Source organism: Calidris pugnax, unplaced genomic scaffold (genome assembly GCF_001431845.1).
Source record: "Calidris pugnax isolate Ruff unplaced genomic scaffold, ASM143184v1 scaffold81, whole genome shotgun sequence".
NCBI lineage: Eukaryota > Metazoa > Chordata > Aves > Charadriiformes > Scolopacidae > Calidris > Calidris pugnax.
Genome location: NW_015090880.1, coordinates 724610 through 746796, shown reverse-complemented (window position 1 = coordinate 746796; position 22187 = coordinate 724610). Strand labels below are relative to the sequence as shown.

The 22187-nt window shown below is 44.6% G+C and overlaps 1 protein-coding gene across 2 annotated transcripts in view; it reads right to left on the bottom strand.

The window, feature by feature from the left end:
* RAD18 (RAD18, E3 ubiquitin protein ligase) overlaps positions 1-22112 on the bottom strand; it is a 38324-nt gene extending 16212 nt beyond the window's left edge. For both annotated transcript variants that reach the window (XM_014946613.1, XM_014946614.1), the window contains exons 1-8: positions 21995-22112; positions 18877-18938; positions 17374-17444; positions 11533-11885; positions 9213-9312; positions 6730-6914; positions 3634-3710; positions 2794-2854 (exon numbers count right to left, since the gene is read on the bottom strand). In XM_014946613.1, the coding sequence (XP_014802099.1) occupies positions 2794-2854; positions 3634-3710; positions 6730-6914; positions 9213-9312; positions 11533-11885; positions 17374-17444; positions 18877-18938; positions 21995-22022 (937 nt within the window). In that variant the 5' untranslated portion in view covers positions 22023-22112. The remainder of the gene's footprint in view (positions 1-2793; positions 2855-3633; positions 3711-6729; positions 6915-9212; positions 9313-11532; positions 11886-17373; positions 17445-18876; positions 18939-21994) is intronic.
* Positions 22113-22187: the final 75 nt, after the last annotated feature.

Sequence of the window (22187 nt, the reverse complement as noted above, 5' to 3'; positions counted from 1 at the left end):
GCACGGGCTGCGGCGGCTGCAGCAGAGCTCCCAGCCAGCACAGCACCCAGCCAAAACACTCATTGGGCTTTCAAAAACACTTCACACCAAAAGCAAGAAAAAAAAAAAATATACCAGGAGTGTAATTTTCAATTTACCAAGAGCATGGGGAATTGTAAAGATGGTAAGAACTGGGGAAAAAAAAAAAAAAAAAAAAAGTTTTATTACAGCTGCTTTATCTTGCATTTCAACAGGGCTCTTATGCAGCCCCAGTGTGTTGTGTGCTTCATATGAAATACAAAACAAAAAGTATACAGTTGGGTTTTATTCAGAACTTATGCCAGAGTTAATTAATTCATTAACTCAGCTATGAATTAGGGACCTAGGGGGCAAATGTTGTCCATTAAAAGGAAAAAAAAAGTCTTTTATTGTATAATAAAGCTTTTTAAAGTCCATCTGTGCTACAGTGAAAAGAAGGCATTTGATAAAGTTCTTTTAATCTCTAACTGTCCTCTAAATTTAATCTATAATTCTTTTTTTCATGCTCATGATTTTCCCTATCGCTTTTATGAGAAATAATTTGCTGACACTAGTTACCATACACCTCTTCGCTCATTGCTTTTTATTAGTTTTAAAACCATATGTTCCCATTGAGATATTTTTCTACTGTCTCTTTTTTTTTTAATTTTTTAAATTTTAAACGTTCAGTTGAGCTGCCTGAGGCTAGTTTATTCACTTGGGGGGACTTGATAATTTTGAAACCATATCCTTTTAACAACATAAACTCAATGAAATACTTGGGTTTGGAAAGTTAAGATGGCCCTGAACAGCGTCCTGTTGTGCAAAGGCCAGCAAAGGAGGGGGGGCCGTGCCAGCAGCGCGGGGCGGGATGGGTGGGGGGGTTTTTAACAGGTAGAGTCACAACAGTGTGACTGTGACACAAACACAACCAGGGACCCAGCTGCCCAGGGAATTTGGGCAAATCAGGGTGAATTCGGGCTCCTTGAATTCGGTGAACTGGCTGCTGCTCTGAGCCAAGTGCCGGTCCCCGCAGCGCTGGGCTATGTCCCTCACACAGCTGCTAAAGCCACGGGGGGGAAATAGCCAATTTGGGATTAATACTTTTTAAAGGATTTTACTTCTTTTTTTTCCCCCTGCATTGTATTGCTAGAGATTTCCACGTAGCAAGAGAATAATTATTAATCAGTTGGTTGGAATCAGAGGAGAATGCTTCAGATCCAAAACCACAAGCAGTGCATGTACACTTAAAAAAAATACATTCTCAGAAACAGCAACAAAAAGCAAGGGAAAAAATTGCTAAAGATTTAGGCCCTTATTTAGCCTTCACAGAAACCCAACTAAAATCAACAAGGCTAAATCTAGCTGCATTATGGAATAATTTATATGCTTGAAGGAAGGCAAGGAAAGACAGGAAATATGAGCATTTTGCAGATTTAAGTACACCCTGAAGTATAATCAGAACAAGGCGTCCCTTCGTCGCGCTGCTCCCTGGGGCTGAGTAGTTCCAGGGACTCTCAGGGCCACGTGTGAGGGTGCCAGCACAGCACAGGTGAGGAGACACGGGGGGGAACAAGGGGGAAGAGTTTGGGAATAATAAAACACCACCAGGGAGCACAAAGTGATGCCTCGTGTGTACAAACACACACGAAGGGTCGGGAAATCATCTGTGAAAATCAGGTTGCATTAGCTATTTCTCTGCTGAATGCCCACAGCAGGACACAAGCCCTGCGATCTGTAACTCTCACAAGGTCTGCTTCTAACCCGACCACAAGGATGGTTCCACGGAGAGAGAACACACTGTTCTCGAGTTTAAGCACACAATAAGGAAAAACACAGTTTAACTGTGCTTTCCCAGGGAAAAGCAGGAATCAGTTCTCTGTTGGAAAAAAACCCCAAGCAAACCAAAAGCCACTCTTCCCAATTCCCCCCAAAAAACCCACCACAAGATTGTATCATTGAGCTACAGTTCTTGCTGTGATACTTCTCTTATTTTTTGTCTCTTTTTTCCTTTATTCCAGTTACACCTCCCCCCCCAAAAATGGAGGTATTCTGCCAGGGCAGAAGCAGGTTTAACACCCACCAGAGGCCCGGGTCTCCTGCACAAACAGAGGGGACTCTGTGTCAAAAATGAAACAAACAGCAACAACAAACCCAGAAAAAAACCCACCCAGCTTGCACTGAACCCCAGTTGCCTGCAGAGGCTGGAGGGGGAGAGGTCACCCAAAGGAGCAGAGTGTTCTTTTTAAAAGATCACTTTGAACTCCCAGGGCTGGACAGGAGGGGAAGCAGGAAAGGGTGCAGGAGGAGGAGACAGGGCTGGGCCAGGGCGTGTGGAGCGGGGAAGGAGGAAGGGAGTGAATGGAAGGAGCACTATGAAACCCCCAAGGATTTCAGAATCACTGTATACAAATAAAATATGGAAAAAGCATTTTTGGCTCACTTAAAACATACATTTTAGCAGTAAGGGTGACTTTGACAACTACAGAAGTGCAAAATCATATGGTTGAGGACACCTGCAGCCATAAAGTTATTTTAGAAGTGTCATTAAATATAAACTACTGTGACTACATCGCTTGTTAGTTAACTGCACTCTGCACTGGACAGCAAAGGAGGTACAAAAAGAGTACATTTATACAAACTTGTCTGCTACAGGATGAGTTAGAGGACTTGGGAAGAGCAACCACCAGCCAGACCCCAGGCGTGTTTTAAATAAAGCCAGTGCCTGATCAGTGAGAGTCTAGTGGAGGAGGGAGTATCCTGAGTAAGGGGAAACCCAGCAGCTGTGTTACTTACGATAATCTGCGTGGATCTCGTCTATTTCTTCCTCTGTCTGGTCCTTTGTGAAGGTCAAGCTCTACAGAAATCATACAAACATTTATTTACAGAAACAAAAAGACGATAAAGCTTTAAAACTAGAGACTTAAAACTGGAAGAAGGATCAGCTGTGGTTTTTTCCCCCACCAGCTCCTACCATCTCACCCACAAACAGCAGTATATACGTTAAGCAGATATAGTGCCATTGGCAGTGGTGGGCTGATGGCTGGACTCGATGACCTTAGAGGTCCCTTCCAGCCTGCATGATTCTGTGACTCTATACATGTGCCTTGCTTTGCTTTCACAGGGTCAGCAGGGCTAAGCCAAGCCACCCCATGTAACACCCAGCATGTGTGGACCATAAAATATTTCTTAATGCTGCGCAACAAACATGCTCCAAAGGTCACAAAAGTATCCTATGTCATGGGAAAGGGACAGGCACTGCTGCTGATACGGAAGCAAGGAATTTGCTAGCTAAATCCTAGAGAATTCTAGGAAGGAAAATATTCCCCACGCTGCCATGGAGGGTCAAAATCCTCCAATATGACCAAGGGGAACATTTCTCAAGAATTTTTATTGCAATCAAAAAAAACATGCTCCTACTTAAAAGGTTTGGGCATAGAAACATCAGCAGTCCAGGAAAAACGGCCCATGGCAAAGGAGCAGTATGAGAAAATCGTGCTGATTAGGAGATGGTATATGGAATTCCAACATGCAACCTGGGGATTCCCATCATAAAGTGACAGGCAAACACATCCAGTGTCTACTCCACAGCTTCTCCCAACCAGCCCCCTCTGGGAACAGAGACCATTAACTTACATTTTCACCGGTTTTGTTCATTTCAAGCTGCACCCGAATCTTCTCATTCTTTTCCAGCTCTTTAACGACCTCTGCAACTGTTTGAAAACACAAGGAAGGGATGTAACAGCACGGAATGAAAGGACCAGGAGTTTAAAGCACAGGGAGACAAACCAGCATGAGCTCTCCATCAGCGGAAGCTCACACTGCCAGGCTGCGGTTTGACACTGGTGCCCAGGCTGGGGATGGGGGGGCTCTGGCCGAGGTGCCCCTCCACGTGTGCCCGCAGTCGGTCCCAGCCTCCTCCCGGGCCACTGCTCTTTGTCTCCTTTGTATTAAATTCATGGCAAAATGTAGCCTTTTCCAACCATATCTGAACCTTTCGCTGCCACACGACAGTGTTTCTGTGGTGCACAGACATGTCTTTTATAAAAAGAGTTTCCATTTTATAACGTATCTTTAAATGGAAGATAAAAGGATGACATCTACTGGTTCTCTTATTTTCACCCCCAAGGACTGCCTTCCAAGGCAGCACAGAGCTGTCCCCAGGCTTGTGGCCAAATCCCATAGTCCAAAAATGAATTACAACCTACTCCAACGATTAAGTCAGACACCTCAGAAGTATATAAACAGACATAACTGTGTTTGTTAACATTTAACTAAAACTACAGCTATGCAGGACCCCGCAGGGTTTATTTTGACACTCACTTTTACAAATCTGCTTCTACACTGAATCATTTTCACCAAGCTACTGGGTAGCTATGGGCATTTATCAAAACAAACGCTTTCTCTAGACAGTACAGTAGCCAGAGAACAAAAGCTTATTAAGCTGTGAAGGAATAAAACCTGTTCAAAACTGGTTCAAGCCAAATGCAAGAATTTGGCACCTCTGCTTCCTCCGAAGCTGAGCTGTTCCAATGCTGTTGTGACCTTAGGCTCACTGCTACCACCGAAACCATGTCTGCATCTCAGCTGTGGGAGTTTAATAATTCATCCCTTACAAACAGGTACTGAGCCAGAGCTCAGTAAAAGTTTAGCTAGTGCCCTAAATAAGGCAGACGTACATCCTAACACCCTCTGAAACTCTGCATTTACCTGGCTCAGGGGAGGGCACAGACACTTGGTGCTGCCCCACCACCAGCAGCACGTGAAGAAGCGCCCCAAGAGCCCAGAAAGCATTTATATTTATTTTCCAAAGTGTTTAGGCACAAACTAAGCAGACACTTAGCACCTACATCACTTGTGCACTTCACCTTCTGCTGGTGGGGCAGGGGGTGAGCGAGGGGCTGTGTGGTTCTAGCTGCTGGGGGGGTCAGACCACAACATCTTCTGAGTCGGGTTCTTAAAATGGTTAAAGGAGCAAAATGAAAAAGCAAATCGCACTGGTTGCAAACTCCCTTTTCTCATACACTTGCTCCCACAACCCAAGCCCAGAGCTGGCAAGTGAAATCAAGATTTCAAAAAGCAGGAGCCTAACGTTTGGCTGCTTAATTCAGATTTATAGTCCTCAGTGACGGACTTTATTTTTCAAAAAGCACTGCATCGTCTGGTGGTTCTGCCTGTTTAATAAAGGAGTTGAACACCAAAAACAGACTTTATTTGTGAAATGCCACAGTAGAAGTTGTGGATATTCAGCATTTCCAACAGCCTGATCACATATAAAGCCAGACGTGCATGGAGTTAACATATGAGCTTTTAATATTCATTTGAAATACATACTCCCCTGTACGGTCAGATTTATTAAGTGATAACTGACAAACTGGTTTTTACTGTGTTTAAACTTGGTCACTTTCTCAAGGGGCACTTCTCCCGACGGCCCCGCTCCCAACGAGACCAGGAATTTATCTGGTCCAAACAGCTTCTGAGCCTTCCACACACAAAGCACTCAGAATTGTTAACAACTTCTGGACCCGTACTTCAGGACTGAAGCCTCTGTGAACATGAAATTCAAAAGCTCAAGCTGAGGAAGAGCATTTCTCACCCCTCTGCCCCCGAGGCAGCCCTGGCCCGGGCAGGACTGACCCCGCTGCAGCCCCAGCCCCAAACCAGCACAGGGAACACAAAACCAGCTGCACCAGAGTCTCCAGGACACTGACAGCTCTGCAGCTCCCGGGAGAGTAACAGCAGACATCATCCTGTTAGACATTCCTTTAAAAGGACTGTTTGCCTTAAGCTTCTAAGCAAATAAAAAATAATATCACTGTAAACCTGAGGTGCCTCTCCCCCGCAGTGTGTTGGTGCCGTCACTGGTACCGCTCAGAACGGCACGGAGAGGTGACAAATGACACAGCTTTAAAGAAGAGGCATGTTTTCATCTTGTGTAAAATAGACTATAACAAGATGAGTTGGGACCATTCTCCCTCCAGCTCCCACACACTATTCAAAACATCAAAAACAGCCCCTCTGCCTCCGAACCCCGGCAGCACAAACCCCTCTCTGCTGGTGTCCTCCCCGCTCCAGCCGGCGTTTCCAAGCCCGAGCACACACAAACAGGCTGCTCTTTAAAGGCAGCTTATGTTGCACTCAGATTAGAGCCTAAAACACATCTTCCTTAGCCCATACAGCTCTTTGATGCCATATAGTCTGAGTTTAATTATTGCCACCAAACACCTAAATTGATATAAACTCCAGCAAAACATTAGCACTTTCTTTTTAATTCATTCTACCCTTACCTATCATCTCCAAAAAGAAATCTAATTTTGAAATTAAATTCAGTAACAATGTAAAAGCCTCAGTGTCTAGGATGGAGAGAACAAAAGGTAAATTAATAATCCATTAATTTATTAAGAACCTCAGGTATGTCCAATTTTTTGACTAAAAGCCTCAGCTCAGAGTCTCATTTGGAGGCACTCACTAAAATGCAAATAAGAAAGACAGAACATTTTGCAGAACTCAGTCAGAAAAGCAGGAAAGAATTTCAGCACATCCTTGCTGGATACTTCCAGAGTACAGCAACACAGTTCTGGTTTTCCTTAAATTTCCTGGTTTTGGATTAATCTTGATTTAGACAAGATAAATTCTTCCAGCTCCAGTTTTCTCAGATACTGAAGCCAGCCTTATCCCTACCCCGAGAACTAGTTTATGATGGTAACAACCTCCCTAGAACTGCTAACTTACCTGATTTGGGATTTAGGGAATCACACTGAGCATTATACACGTGCACAAATTCCTGGTGCCTTTTAACGAGCTGCTGCCGGGTGCCCTGGGTGGACAGACCGTGTTCCTTCAGCTTCTTCCTCAAATCGCGATCAGAGAGCAAGTTGTAAACAACTTTAGACATGGGCTTCCTCTTGTGAGCAGAACTGCCAAAGGAAATGAAACAAACGTGGTTTTTTTAATTACTACTTCTATGAAAACCAAAGTACTGACATTTTTGCAGGGCATTTCTGGGTAAGAAATACTTGAAAGACTCATTTCAGCCATGACAGACCCACAGCCAGTTACACGGGGTATCACAGATGCACCGGCAGCAGCTCCAGGAAGCCAGAACACTTCTTCCATCTACCACAGGGATTCATGCTTGGGATTGCCCTGACCCATATGCAAGACCCTGCACTTGCCCTGGTTGAACTTCATGAGATTGTCATGGGGCCACCAGTCCAGCCTGCCCAGGTCCCTCTGGATGCCATCCCCTCCACAGACACACAGTCATGTACCTGAAAGCAAGTCTGCAGTTCCCATCTAGCAGAAGGGTAGCTTGGTCATACAGAAACTGACATTAAACAGGATTAATAGTGCTCTCAGATAACATCTAAAATCAAAATTTCCTCCTTCACACCGCCTTATGTCAGAAGAATTCAACATTCCTGGCACAGCGAGGGAAAATATCTTAATTATGGGAAGCTGCCATAGAAAATTAACGTCCTGATACAACTTTTGTCACTTAAAATTAGCAGAACAGTTTCCTTTGCACAAATTATCTCAGTCTTCCCTTTACCTCCTGCTGAATACACCAGCCAGCAAAGGTGCTGCAATCCATCGACTGCCTCGCTCATCTTCTTCAACTTAAATAATTTATTAGTTACAGAACAGCAGCATTTAGTGAGACCCTTTTCTTCCTGCAGCAAAATCCAAGTTCAGCTGCACCACTCTGAATTACAGAGCAGGTAACAGCTTCCCATTGTGAGACTTATTTGAAAACTGCATTCAGCACTTTCCACTTACTACATTGAAATAAATTTCAAAGTTAAAAACCCCAAGTTTTGTGTGCGTTCTAATTCACCAGCCGCACGAGCCAGAAGAGCGCTGGCAGCTTGGCGAGCAGGCAGCTGCAGGAGAACAGCTCACAGCGGTTCTGTCATAGTGTTGGTGTGGGGTCTTCTCCCCATCCTGGAGAAATGCAGTGTTCTCTGTGAACACACACTTACCTGTTGCAATTCCTCCTGTGCGGGTTTGGGGGACTAAATTACCAGTTCCACTGGAACACTGCTCGAGTGTTAACATGCATGCCACGTGCTCCTCGTTTGAGAATAAACACAGCTAAAATTCCTCAGAGAAGAACTAGAGATGTGTTGTTCCTGAAACCCGAACAACACTGCCACAAAATAAATACATTGCCAAAAAGCCAGCATTTCACAGACAACAGCCAGTCCCTAAGGAGAAGGATCTCACGTGGTATTTTCTTAAGATCAGGCAGTCTAGATAAAATAAGCAAAGTTTAAAATTCTGTAGGGACATGGGTTTGAGCCCAAAGAATGAACTGGCTTTTATTTTCATTCATTAAGAACAGAGAAAACACTAAAAACATCCCAAATAAAAATTAAAATGTAACACCGTATTTCAATATTAATTTACTATTTATTCATCTTCAAAGTCCTTTAGCTTCTAGATCGCATTCTGAGCACGACTGGGCAAAATAACATCTTTAACATAAAATTACTTTGTAATTGAAGGCTCAGAGGAACTGGAAATAGGAGCATGCAGTAAAACCCCATGCAGCAAAAGTCCCTCGCAGATCTTGGTGTGATCAGTTAAAAATAATAATGGCCTAAATTTATGCTAGTAAGTAAAATAAACTGAAATCTACATTTCTGATGTGAATGTGGCGCCCGTGACAAATGCCAGGGCGGGGGCGTAACGCCAAGGCGCGCATTAATCATATGGGAACGGAGATCTTAGAGACACAACCTTGACCGTGGCAATTTAGAAAGGACCACAGTGAACAGAGCAAGGGGCAATTTTTATCTTTTAACTTGACAGCCAGTGAAGAAATTGTCTTTGGGCCCACCTGAACTGGGGGAAGCAATTAATCTGCCAAGTGAAAAATGGGAGTGTTATCTGAATAGAATGTTAATGCTGGTGAGTGGAAATGTGCCGAGAATAAGGGACAGACTAACTTCTACTCCCTGTGTTGAATTCTTTAAAACATTGCCCAGTGTTCTCTCACCACTAAAGGCCAAAAAATAATTCTGCTGGCGATGCACATACTGTCTTGAGAGGGGAGAATCACCACAATCATATCTACACAGTGATTTTGGAGTGCTCTATGCAGCAGGTAACCAAGGAACAACCAACCCCCTGCATTATACCCCATCAGCTGAGGGCTCTCCCTCAGCCCCGCAGACCCATGGCTCCGTGCAGGTCCCACTCTGGTTCCTCACCTCCGGAGGCTGTCCTTCTTCTCCTCTCTGCTCAAGCAGCTGTCCAGGTGCTTGTTTATGTACTGCTCCGGGATGGCAACCTCACACACCGGGCACTCCACTGCAAGCAAGGGAGAAGGAGTTCACTGGGGTGTGCTGCAGCACAGGGCAAATGTTTGCATCTCAAAAACTAGTTGTTGATTGAAGAAAATGAAAATCCAGAATTGCAGATTTCTTTTTTTAAAAGACCTGGTACATCTATCCAGATTTTTTTTCGCTCTCATTTTTATTCCAGAACACTTACTTCCCTCTCTGTGGAATATCAGGATGGCTCTCATCTTCCCTACAGTCAGATGGAATGAGATCTCTAACACAAATCTGGACTAACGTACATACTACACAGAAACCTGGGGCTAATATAAACAGAAGCATATTTCCATGCTAATGTCTTCCAATTCTGCAGCATTTCACTGCTAAATAAAGGAAGCTGCTTCATTATGGTAAAGCTGTATAGCACAAACTTTATTCCAGTGACCAGAACGTTCCCAGTCCGTGGCTCTCAGCAGGACAGACAATCCAGGACTCGTGGTCCCACCACACTCAGACCCATCACTTAGCATCGATAACCACACTTTGTGATGGGCTCAGGGGACTCGTGGTCCCACCACACTCAGACCCATCACTTAGCATCACTTTGTGATGGGCTCAGAGGCTCACAAACACCCCATAGCACGGTCCCACCCAACTCAAGAGTTCTTCCTGCATCATATTTTCAAGAAGCACCTATAGACATCACCTGTAGAGACAGTCAAAAAAACACAGACTGATAGACATCACCTGTAGAGACAGTCAAAAAACACAGACAACATACTTGTCTTCAGCAATCACATTCTGTCAAAACCAAAAAGCAACCTTTAAATTAAGAGTGTGAGAAAGTGATTCAATAACTGCCACCCTCTGCGTTAGTATGAAGGAAGTTGGTTTTGATTTAAAAGACAAAACAAAAAAAAACCACCCATGAAAAGCGCTGTGACATGCAGTAGAAGGGAGAGCGTTCTCTGGTGACACTGCTCTGCCATTCCTGACTCCCGGGACAGCAAACTCCAGCCAAAGGGGAAAAAAAAGCCCCAAGAGCTGGGACAGCACCATAACACCCTAGTTCTGAGCAGTCTGGTGGTGTGTTTGACATTAACATTTCAGTTCTTAACACAGGCACAAATAACACTCACTAAAGCCACTTCAGCATTGCCTCATTTCAAGTCTTTCATTTATATGGTTTGACCAACTACTTTGCATTTGTGGAAATAATTTCAATGTAAATCATGCTCGAGGATTTAATAAGGCCATAAAATGGTAAGCAAGTGAAAATTTCAACTGCTCAAGAATAAATGAGTGGTAAAATTTCATATGAGTTTTAAATTACTAACATAAGCAAGTCTGAGGCATAAAACTAGGAAACATAACTTCTGGCTAAGTTGATGCCATTTTCATACGGCAACTTTTCTGACTGGATTACATTTTTAAGGAGTACTTACCCAGCTAATGAATAAATGTGGACAACAGAGTTCCAGCTGAATAAATTGTTAATCAAAAGAACAGATAAATATGAACTAATAAGAACCAGTGTTGTACTCCTGGTCTTTTTATTTTAATTTCAGCTTTTAATTGGGTCAATAGGATGGCTGCTCCCATGTCAAAACTAAGAGGATTCTGTCATTTTATTGTAGTTGATTAGTACAAATAGGCATTTTCATGCTTCAAAATAAATTAATCTCAACACTGTAGAATTACAGAGGAATAAAGCAGATTACTTTTCTCTGGAGAGTGTATGAATAGGAATATTAACAGAACTGAAAGCGTGATCATTTTGATTGTGGGTGCACCCCTCAAATAACAAACACATCACAAAATCCCTTGCGTCTGGTTACTTAAGGACAGGGAGCAGATGAACGTGGATGTTGTCTGTCTAGTCATCGAGAGGCAGGAGAAGAGAAAATGACTTCACTTGTTAGTGAGTAAGCCTGTTGTGCAACTATTGTTTTTCAGAGCTGTTACTCAAGGCAAAGGAATCCATAAGCGCTGGACTCCGTTTAATGACTTGGCACGAGCCCACGCTTCCTCATGGAGAACATGCTGGTAGCAGAGCTGTCCCACCAGAGCTGGAACCTGAATGAAGCCCGGCCCAGTTCAACAGGCAACAGCAGAATGTGCCATCGCAGGTCAGAAGAATGCAGGGAGAGGAGACGGGTGCCACGTGCTGTGGGGACTCCACACATACAGCCACCCACCCCCACCAACTCGGGGGACAGAGTGGGAAAAAAACAGAAATTGAGCAGCTCACCTTTCTCAACTCTTTTTACCACCGACGTAGAGGGCTTCTCATGGCTTTGGGTGGACTCAGGACTCTGTGTACCCGCTTCACTGTCTTTACCATCAGCCTCTGCAGAACTGCCATAAAGGTTACGCTGTTCCTCCGTTTTGAAAACCTTCTGCTCCGTTCCTGCCAGGCCGTCTGCCTTTGTCGAGGTGCAGACTTTCTCCTTTTTCAAGAAACTGTCAATCACTGGCACCTCTTCTTTTACCACTGGCCAAGAAACAGGACTCCTACCCTGGCTCTTGCCAGCTGAGTACCTGCTACAGGCCAACGGGGATGAAATCAGGGGAGTATCCAAGACCAACTGGAACAGCTGCTGTCTAAAAGCATCCAGAAGACAACATGCGGTTAGGCACATTGGACAGGATGAGCTTGTGCTTTCAGAAGAAACCAGAACGAAACCAGATGGAGCTTTTCCTCCATTCCTTCCTCCCTCTCCCCCTCGCTCGCACGCAGCCCTCGGGCAGCCCACCCCACCCCGGGGCACTAGTTAAAAACTGTCTATGTACATCATGTACATCAACTTTTTCCAAAGATACACAAGTCACCAGGTGACCCCACAATTACACTCGTTTAAGTTAGGTTCCTGGGGACACCCAGAGCCCCCAGCTCTAAACCCTGCAGTGGTTATATCCAAACTAGATTCAGGAGCCCAATGTGGAGCTGGAGTTTCCTGGATTACTGGATGCAACAACCACATCCATCAGTGGCAAGTCACATCTGCCCTGTCCCAAGACACCAACTTCCTGCTGTACAAACAAGTGCAATTAAGCGTGGCAGCAAAACTATGTTTTTCTGTCTGCTCATGCCTAGATATGGACTGGAAGTTTTGAAGAGGTTAATTCCCCAGCTGACACAGAGGCAGGGCCGTGGGGCTGCTGGCGCAGGATCGGGACACGGGGAGCTCCGGGAGAGTCACTGGGAATGGACACGGCGTGTCCCCCCACAGCCCTGCTCTGCCTCTCGTCTGCTGCTCACAGGGGGCAATTCCAGCCAGAGGCATCAGCAGGGTCTGACAGCGTGGGCTGCTCCACACAGCCAAGTATCACATCTAACTGCAGATAAATGCACAGAATCCTTCAACTTAAAGGTAATAAACTATGGCCTCAGAAGACACGTCACAGCACAGATGGGCATACTCTACAATCAGGTTCAAAAGCCAACAAATGAGTTGCCTGTTGTTCCTTAGTACACTTAGGCAAAGTGTAATCTTCAAAAAGATGCCGCTGGGTGTTCCACCAAAGATGTACTTTTTTTAATTTTCCCCTCCCTTTTTGAACAAGGAATTTATCTTTTGGTTATGTAAAAAGATGTCCATTTCTCCAGGCTCCCCCAGGTTCTCATATCACTAAAGCAGCGAATCGAAGGCAACACCCAGTGGTACCGTATTATTCCTTGGGCTGTTAAGTACCCATTGTTACACAGAAGCCCAGCATCCCACGATGCAGCAAGCTAAAATCTGCATGGCTCAGAAAACATAAAGCAGATCCATAAATGCAAATCATCTGGCATCATATCACAGTTCAGCTTTCCCATAAAATAAACGATACAGCCCAAACAGGCAAAACTCTCTGAATCATTAGCCAGCTGGCTGTATTCATTGCCTTCATCTAGAGAACGCAGCTGATCTCCCTCATCCTTTCAGTGTATTTTGAGAACTCCTCCTCTTGTCAAAGTAACATGTTTTACTATTTGTAACTACCAATTATTTCTGTTTATTTTTCTACAACATGTATTCCCTAGCTAAAATGTACTTCCCAGTGTGTTCATACGAGCTGACAACGCTCCAAAAAGTCAAACTTTACATTGCTTTACCTTTTCCCTGAACTTGTTCATGTTTGCATGAAGGCAGCCAGGACAGGGAAATCATCTGAACAGAAATTTCAGATTCTGCAGTAAGAACTGTCTCAATGAAATATGCTCTTACATAAAACAAAGAGAGAGAGAAGCTGGAAGAACAATACTAAACCCAAAATCTATCCTAAGCTGATAATAAAGGTTGCTTTAATTACACCATTGGTCTACAAGTAATCATACAAAGATTTTCCATGTATTGAAGGATAAAGATTTATGAATAGACTTTCCAAAGGGCACTGATACTGGCACAGAAGCAATGGAAAGAACACTAGGACAAGAATATTAAAACTTGTTTCCAGAACACACATGAAATCTCGTCTGCCTTTTTCTGGTGGGAAAGTACAGAAAATGCTGGTGCTACATTCAAGAGAGGAGAGAAAAGTCCCAGACTGGCTTTTTGCAGAGTGTGGTATTTTGGGCCCGCTGAGCAGCTCCGCTGGCTGCGTGATGACATCTAGTGGCCCTGACAGACCCACACCCCCCCGACCTGCACCCCAAACCTGGCACCCCCACCCACAGGCACCCCAGGGATGGAGGAGCCAGAGCACCACGAGCGTTCCTGGCACAGTCCTGGGCTCTCCAACAGCACCTTTACCAACTGCCACTCCCCTCCCCAACACCAGAGTGAATTACTCAAATTTCTCATTATTCACAGGAATTCTGACAGCTGTGATTGGAGTGACCCGGCCAAGCAGGACTGCCCTGAGAGATTCACCTGGCACCCAGGGACAGATAGCAGAGACAAGAGAGAGCATGCAGTTGATGGAGAAGTCCACCCCTACCATCACCAGACCATCCAGCTCTCCTAGAACCTCATTGCACCGGTAAACCTTGGGACAACACAATTTTCAAAAAGCTCTGTGTTCTGCAAGCAGTTTCCAGCATTATCTATTACACTGTTAAGAATTGAACGCAGAGTGCTATCAGTTCTGAAAGGATTTAGCAGATACAATTTTACTTTCCTGGCACAAAAGCAGCAAACACATCGCAGCTGACAAACCTGTTTAAGAGCACAAGCAGCACCTCTAAAGGCTGGAAGATGAATCAAGATGTCAGTGAGCTCTGGATGCAGTGTTACATCCACCACCCAAATCCTCCTCCGAGCCCCAGCCTCTTTAACTGCTGCTTTAGTAACAGTATAAACACGGTGCAAAAATATTGTTCTTCAGATCTGCAAGACCCACCAAAAAAACATCAGTGTCCTCCATCGAGGTTCTGGTTCCTGTTTTATGGTCTGTTCACTTCTCCCTTGGGGAAGCAGAGAAAGCAGGTGGGAATTGAGTGCTTCCGCAGAAATAAATTCCGGGGAAGAGATGGGGTTGTGAATCTTCCCAGGAAGAGCTCACACAGGACAGTCCTAACTGTACTAAAGGACGATTTCTCTCCTTGAAATTCCTGCTGCAGTCCTCCTGGAGTGTCATCAGTGTATTAGAAACGACAGCACCTGCTCTCTCAAGCACTTGGAGTAGATGTGTTTACTGCTCTGACTCACCAGCTGTCAAGTAACCTGATTAGGAACTAAGATACAAACTTGAAAGTAAGAACATATTTTTCTTCCCTGTGTAGGAAAAAAAAACCACAGATCATTTTCAGCAAGGACTAGTTTTCTACTTACACAAGTGTAATTTTAATTTCTGTTCCTGAATGTTCTAACTAGGCGATGCAGAAACTGACAATTTTCATCAAAATAACCTCTTTATTAGACAACAACTAAATTAATTTCAACACAACCCCAAAACTTTACACATACTGGTTTTAAAGACACTGGCCTCATGGCAACTGACAAAAAAATACTGTTGATAAAGGAAAGGTGGCACAAACAGCACTCCCCACCCTGCTGTCCTGTGGTGAGCCCTGCCTGCAGGACCCACAGCGGAGGAGGCTGAGCAGAGGCTGCATCAATCTCAGCGAGGCGCTCCCTCCGCTCCTGTGCTGCTCCACAGCCCCGGGGCACCTGGACACCAGGAATACGTGAATTCCAACACGCTAAAGCCTGTCCAAAGTGCTCCTCTACCCTCTCACGCAGAATAGAACATTAATGGACCACGACGAACAGCACAACATCTTCACTCTTCCTGGGAAGCATCTGAGTCCAGCACTTTTACCAGGAGGCAGCAGGACTCCCCAGACAGCACTCACTGCACACTGATGATCACAAAGGCTCTAATTCTGCAAACTCCTGTGCCCAGGCTCAGTGCTGAGGTAAATGGGATCAGCACTGGAGTCTATTTAGAATTATTTCCATTCCGTGCACACACTGACCTTGGAACACAGCTTTTACTTTGCTAAGTACTACCAACATTAACATTTTCTTTCCCTGCAGGCCTGACTTAAGAAATGCGTTTGCATTTTGTGAAATACTGAAAAGATTTAAAGCCTAATTTTCATAAGCGCTAAACTACCCGAGGCTCAAAGTCAGGGCAGGATGGACTTGAAGAGCTCAGCACATTTCAAAAATCAACGCCTGGACTTTGGATTCGGCTTGGTTTGGGAAGGGCCAAAAGGAAACTTGGGGAAGGAGAGGGGGAGACAGAAGACTTGTTCTGTACCAGCATCGCCAGGGCAGAAACCAACAACGTTCTTGGGAGCTTTCATGGCCAGGTTGGAGGGGGCTTTGAGCAACCAGGTCTGGTGGGAGGTGTCCCTGCCCAGGGCAGGGGGTGGCACTGGGGGGGCTTTAATGTCCCTTCCCACCCAAACCAGTCTGTGATTTACCAGGACCCAGGATGAGCCCTGCCCTGGCTCTCCCCAGCCTCACCCCCCGGTGCAGAACAAGACACTACGGTTTGTGTCTTATTGATCTACCTTTATGTTGAGAAATTGATTGAACTCCAAGTCACAAAAGGAAAGATTATTAAACTACTCTGACCAGTAAGATTTATACTGATCCATTAAAGCAGTCAAAAAAAATTAACGTTTAAGATTCAATATCATAATGGATCCAAGTCAGCACTACTTGTTCCCTACGAAATTAGACATTACCAAAAAAAATAGTAATCCATTTATCACTAGGAAACACCAAAGACAGAGTTCAAGCTAAAATAATGGAACTGTAGAATTTCGGTTCTTCAAATAAAATCAATTCAATCTGATAGTGGTCATACAGAAGATTAGATCTTCATCACAGAAAAACTCTCTCAAGAAAGCAAGCCATCAACAGAACTCTGCTCTTTATCACTTATGAAGCCAAGAATCTCCCTGACTTCAAGCTCCAAGTTCATTTCAGAGAGAAAGACAATAGTGTATTTGTCTCCCATGGACACATCTATAAAAGACCTGGCAAATCACTGAGCTGCTTCTAATCAAAAGAAAACAGACAGATAACACAAGAAATCTCATATATCTGCTGTGGTGTTTACCAAGTCATACTTATTCTGTCGTTCCTGTCTTTCAAAGGGATGAGGAGATCAAAAATTAATTAAAAACGAACAGAAAAGTAGGTAACAAATCCAGGTGAAGCCACAGTACTCCATTACTTCTCTTATCCAGGAAAACTCACATTTGTGGTCCCTCAATACCTGCATTTTTGCCATCCAATGACTTCACCGAGAGAATTCTCTTGCAAGTGAGCCGTTTCCACCAGACAAAATCTTTCTGTTCAGAATTTCCCCTGCACACATAGGAAGGATCTTAGAAGAAAATCTTTATTACCATTATTTTCCCCATAGAATCCTGACGCATCTGCTCGACTTCCTGCCTGTTGGAAGAGGCTGTAACTTACAGGGCAGTTAACCAGAACAAAACCGAAAGGGGCTTACGCAGCCTCCACACATCACCAGAGCAGACAGGAACCTTCACCAGAGAAGTGTAAACATTTGTCTTTGACAACACTTCTGTGACACCATGGGTTGTTTGGTTTTTTTCCACTGCTCCTCTACAAGGAGTCCCCGCGTGGTCACACACAGTCACTCACACCCCAAACCAGAGAGAGAACTCAAACTGACAGCATACCTCGCAGAATTAAAGCTCTTCACTAATTCATCCAACGTCCGGTTGTTTTTCAGGTCAGATTCTGAGACTGCCTGTTAAAAAAAACAAAGAAAGAAAAGGGGAAAAAAAAAAACCCCAAACACAACAAACATTCAAATGCAGTGAAAACATCAAGTACCCAGAAAACGTTCAAGTGATCAATAATGTGTTTCTTGGATCAATGCCTAAACTACCCCCCGCTACATCACTAAGTGAAGATGCACACATCTTTTTTTCTGAAAAACATTATTTCCTGAAAAATATCTCAAACTAAAATAAATGCCCAAGAACTTTAAGTCTGGAAAAATGTAGGTAATAGATAAAAATGAAGCATAAAGCGAAAGCAACAAAATCCAGTGAACCCAATCTCCCACAATGCTTCATTGTAGCCCAGCTCTAATTATTTGGAAAATCAAACCAAGGATCCCATGAATGTGATAAGAACCTTAAGCAATAAGGCATGAAAACGGATGAGGGAAAATGTTAATTTTCTGATTGTGAAATGAAAATATGAATTATGAGACAGCTTTGTGCATTCAATTCATTTTTTAAACAATTTCTGATTTTTATCTCTCTCTCTCTCTCTGCTCTTTTTACAAAGCTTTTATTAGTCTTCCTCCTATCGATACCTGTGATTTTTAAGAAGGTGGCAGTAAAACGTACTCCATCAAGCAGTCTGCACTCATTTAAATGTTTAAAAACTGGCAGAGCTACAAACAGATCTGTTTTCCAGACTTGAAAAGTCCAATCTGGTTCATGCTTTAGAAACACAGAAGAATATTACTTCTATTTTGCCAATATTCCTGAAACACCATTCATTGTTTTGAGGCAGCCTACCATTTTTAGGAGTTCAATAAAGCCCAATGGGTTTAAGATGAAAAGTTAGATTCAGGCTTCGACTAAATTGCATTCTGTGTTCCTTAATCAAACAAGGCCTTCAAGTCAGAGCACAATAACCACCCACCTGCAGAACAGCCTGAACCTGCCTCTAGTCTTCTCACTTTTAACCTAATTCTCACAGCAAACACCTGCTCTCATCCCCAAAAGGCGACCCAGTAGAGTCAGGGAGTTCTAGGACTGGGTGCTCTGTGGGCACTTCTAAAGACTCCTTGAAAGATGAAGTGAGGCCACGCAATCACAGAAAATTTAAGTGCTTAAATTTCAGCACTCATGTTTCAAACAATGGTGTGTTTTAACTGATTGGAGGCAATGTTAAGTGTTTTGTGACAGACTGTGTACCCAGCTCCCAGCCAAACCCCAGACTCCATGCTCCCACTACTTCTGCCTATGCTGGGAGAAGGGCAGCTCTGAACAGGAGAATTCCAGCTCTGAGAGCACCACACTTTGCCCAAAGAGCTGCTTGCCCAAAGGAAAGGTGGTAATATACAACCAGAACTAGTTCTTTAGCTTAGTCCAAAGGGGAAAGCTCCTGAGATTTGCCAAAAAATAAACAAAAATCTAGCTGAGGAAAAGAAAGCCACTTACCACACAGCATGTTGGACACTGAGTTTTGTAGGACAAAAACTTGCGTATACAAAGTGAACAATCTGGAAAAAAGAAATATGTCATTTTAAACAGACATTCTTCCAAATGCAGTTCAGCATCCCTACTAGTCTATTTACTTTTTGTACAACGTATGCAAATGATTTCACAATACACCAATATTGAAAATACTCATTTTTCCATAGAATTAAGATTACCACTGGGCCTGTGCAGAGAGGACAACAGCCTCACAACTCTCTGTGCCCAGCCCCTGTTCTCCCACCCGCCTCCTCTTCCCACGGGGCACACAGCCCTGGTCTCAGCTGGCATTCCTGGGCAGCAAATCGGTCTCTGTCTGCTGTAGATGGCACAAACACCAAGAATTAAAGGTGCCAGAAAGTTCACTGCCATCTGCACTGAAAGACCATGCCCACCTGCAAAACCCCACCTACCACACCAGCTATGAGGCTCAGCCACAGCTCTGCATTTCAGCAGAGAGAAAAGAGGAGAATCCCGAAGTATGAATTCAATCTGAGAACCAGCACTAGAGACTTAATGACAATGACAGAGTGGAAGCATAAAAATCCCTGCCAGCAACTAGCAGTCTCTATTGAGTTTAAAGTGGAAGGTTGTTAGAAGAAAGAGGAATCAAACAAGGTTGGCACAAGAAAAGTCAGTAATGCCACAGTTCACACCACACATCGAAGATCATAGCTGGTTTTTTAACTGAGCAAGCAATTCTGAAACCTGCTTAGCTGGAAGCACAGGAGTAGTTTCAATTACAGATCGACCAAAAGGAAAATCCTGGATGACAAAAAAAAAAAAAAAAAAGAGCTCCCCAGCTCTGTCTGCCGCCAATTCCTATGAGGTTTGGGGCAAGGAAGAGAACTTCTTTATGTCTTTGTCTTCCTCACCTGTGTAGCACAGTGAAAAAAAAAAAAAAAAAAAAAGAGCTCCCTCCAACAGCTATATCAGAGAGAACAGACCCAGGTTTCCCTGCCCACCTCCCAAGCTGGCCCTGAGCAGGGCTGCAGGGCTCCCCTTCCAGCTGCTGATTGCCCAGGGCAAGGACCACTGCCACCAGAGCTGCTGAATGCCACCAGTCACCCCAGAAGGAGCAGAGGAAGAATTAGAGAGATGGTTAGAAGCCCTGTAATCATTAAGAAAAAAAGAAACAGAAAAAATTCTGCAAGGAAATGTATTTCATCTTCATCTATTTGCAAATGATCACTTATTAATGGCAAATGGGGTTTTCTTCTTCAACTGTACAATCTCCCTGGACTGAAGAGATTACACAAAGGCAACCGAGTAGAAAATATTTCAAGAAATCTTGATTTATTGCAGAAAACAGGCTTGCTGCAATTTGCAGGGGAAAACTAAATGTGTAATCTGTTAAAAGAAGGGAGACAGATCCTTTGCTGAAATTAAGGGCCTCTAAGCCCAGCTGTGCCACAGGCGGCTGGAACACCAGCTACTCTAGAGAGCTTCAGTGCTCCCCACCATAAATACGCTGTTTTCAATGGTGGCAGCTTTGCCAAGCCAAACTAAAAAGTCCTCCTTAATGTAAGGAAGAGGAAGTGCTATAGTTTCTGAACTAAACAATTCTAAGCATTTATTTTAACATGAGAAAAGGCGATGTACTTCCCCCCAGTCTGACTTTCAGAGAACTGCTCTGCTGCCCTGTCCCACCAGATATCAGCTCCAGGCAGACAGAGCAGCACGGAAAATTTTAGCTCGTAGCACTTAATGCTCTCTGCCCATACAGCTTTGCATTTTGTTCCACCCTCAAGATGTTATGAGAGATATTTAAATGAAGAATTGTAGGAATAGGTGGCGTTTTAAGTGCATTAATCCAGATGACGTGTTTGTGTTGTCAGAAGGTTACAGGGAAGGCTGCTGGCTGCGTATCAGCGTGCATCCAAAGGAGCCCCTCAGAGGCAAATGTCCTTGCTGGAAAACTGTGAGGAGAACAGCTACGTGCTCTCTAAAGGAAATAAGGGGTCGGTAACCTCTGCTCTACATGCCAATAAATAACAAAGGGTCAAATGATGACTTGCCTCTGAAACTCTAAAGGAGTAAACTTTTTTTTTTAAGGACATTTTTCAACAGTTTGACTTTGTGGGGGCCCTATGTGCTGGCTAAATGACAGCATTCTCCAATCTCGCATTTCCTGGGAAAGACATATAAAGCCCAAACCATTCACTCAAAATTTCTTCGAGTACACCTTCTTCAGCACTACCCGTCTGCCTTACCCTGCCAGCAGGGTGACAAGTCAGGCTTATGTGGTGTCACAGGCCAAGGTACACTCCAGCCACAGCCACCCCGTACCCCCTGGAACCTATGGCAAGGTGCACTTGCATGGAATACATTAATTCCCAATTCCACAAGGTGACAGGATAGAGAGAAGAATGACCTCACTGCCCCTTTATTAACCCATTTACCTCAGCTCCTGCTTGAGCAAGTTTTAATAAAACTGCTGTTTCTGTGCAATTTTTATTACAACTCAAGTAAATTTAAACTGCAACCACCAAGTCAATAGTGAGGTGTTTAACTAACCCTCTGTAAAGTACGTCAGTCATGGGACAGAAGGCACAGACTTACACTGAAAAGGACAGAATAGTTTTGTGTTCAGCTCCATGCCCTCAGTGCTGACAGAATCACAGAATAGTTAGGGTTGGAAGGGAGCTCTGGAGATCATCTCCTCCAACCCCCTGCCAGAGCAGGTCCCACAGGAACGTGTCCAGGTGGAGTTTGAATGTCTCCAGAGAAGGAGACTCCACCACCTCCCTGGGCAGCCTCTGCCAGGGCTCTGACACCCTCAAAGTGAAAAGGTTCCTCCTCATGTTTAGGTGGAACTTCTTATGTTCCAGTTTGTGCCCGTTCCCTCTTGTCCTGTCCCTGGGCACCACTGAAAAAAGACTGGCCCCATCCTCCTCACACCCACCCTTGAAGTATTTACAGGCGTTGATCAGATCCCCCCTCAGCCTTCTCTTCTCTGGACTGAACAGCCCCGGGTCCCTCAGCCTCTCCTCATCAGAGAGATGCTCTGGTTCCCCAAACTCCCGGGTACGTACGGGACGGGGCCCGTCCCGCAGAGCGCGGTGTGTGCCAGGGTACTCACAGTTGTGGGAGCACTGCGGGATGATCATGGCGATGCTGAAGTAATCGAAGCAAATCCCGCACCGCAGCAGGTCATCCACCGCCTGCAAGGGGAAGCCGCGGTCAGGGAACGGCCCGCGCCGGGACACGGTATGCGGACGGCGCCCTCGCCGCCTGCCGCCGCAGCCCCGGCTCGGTGCGGGTCGCGGCCGATC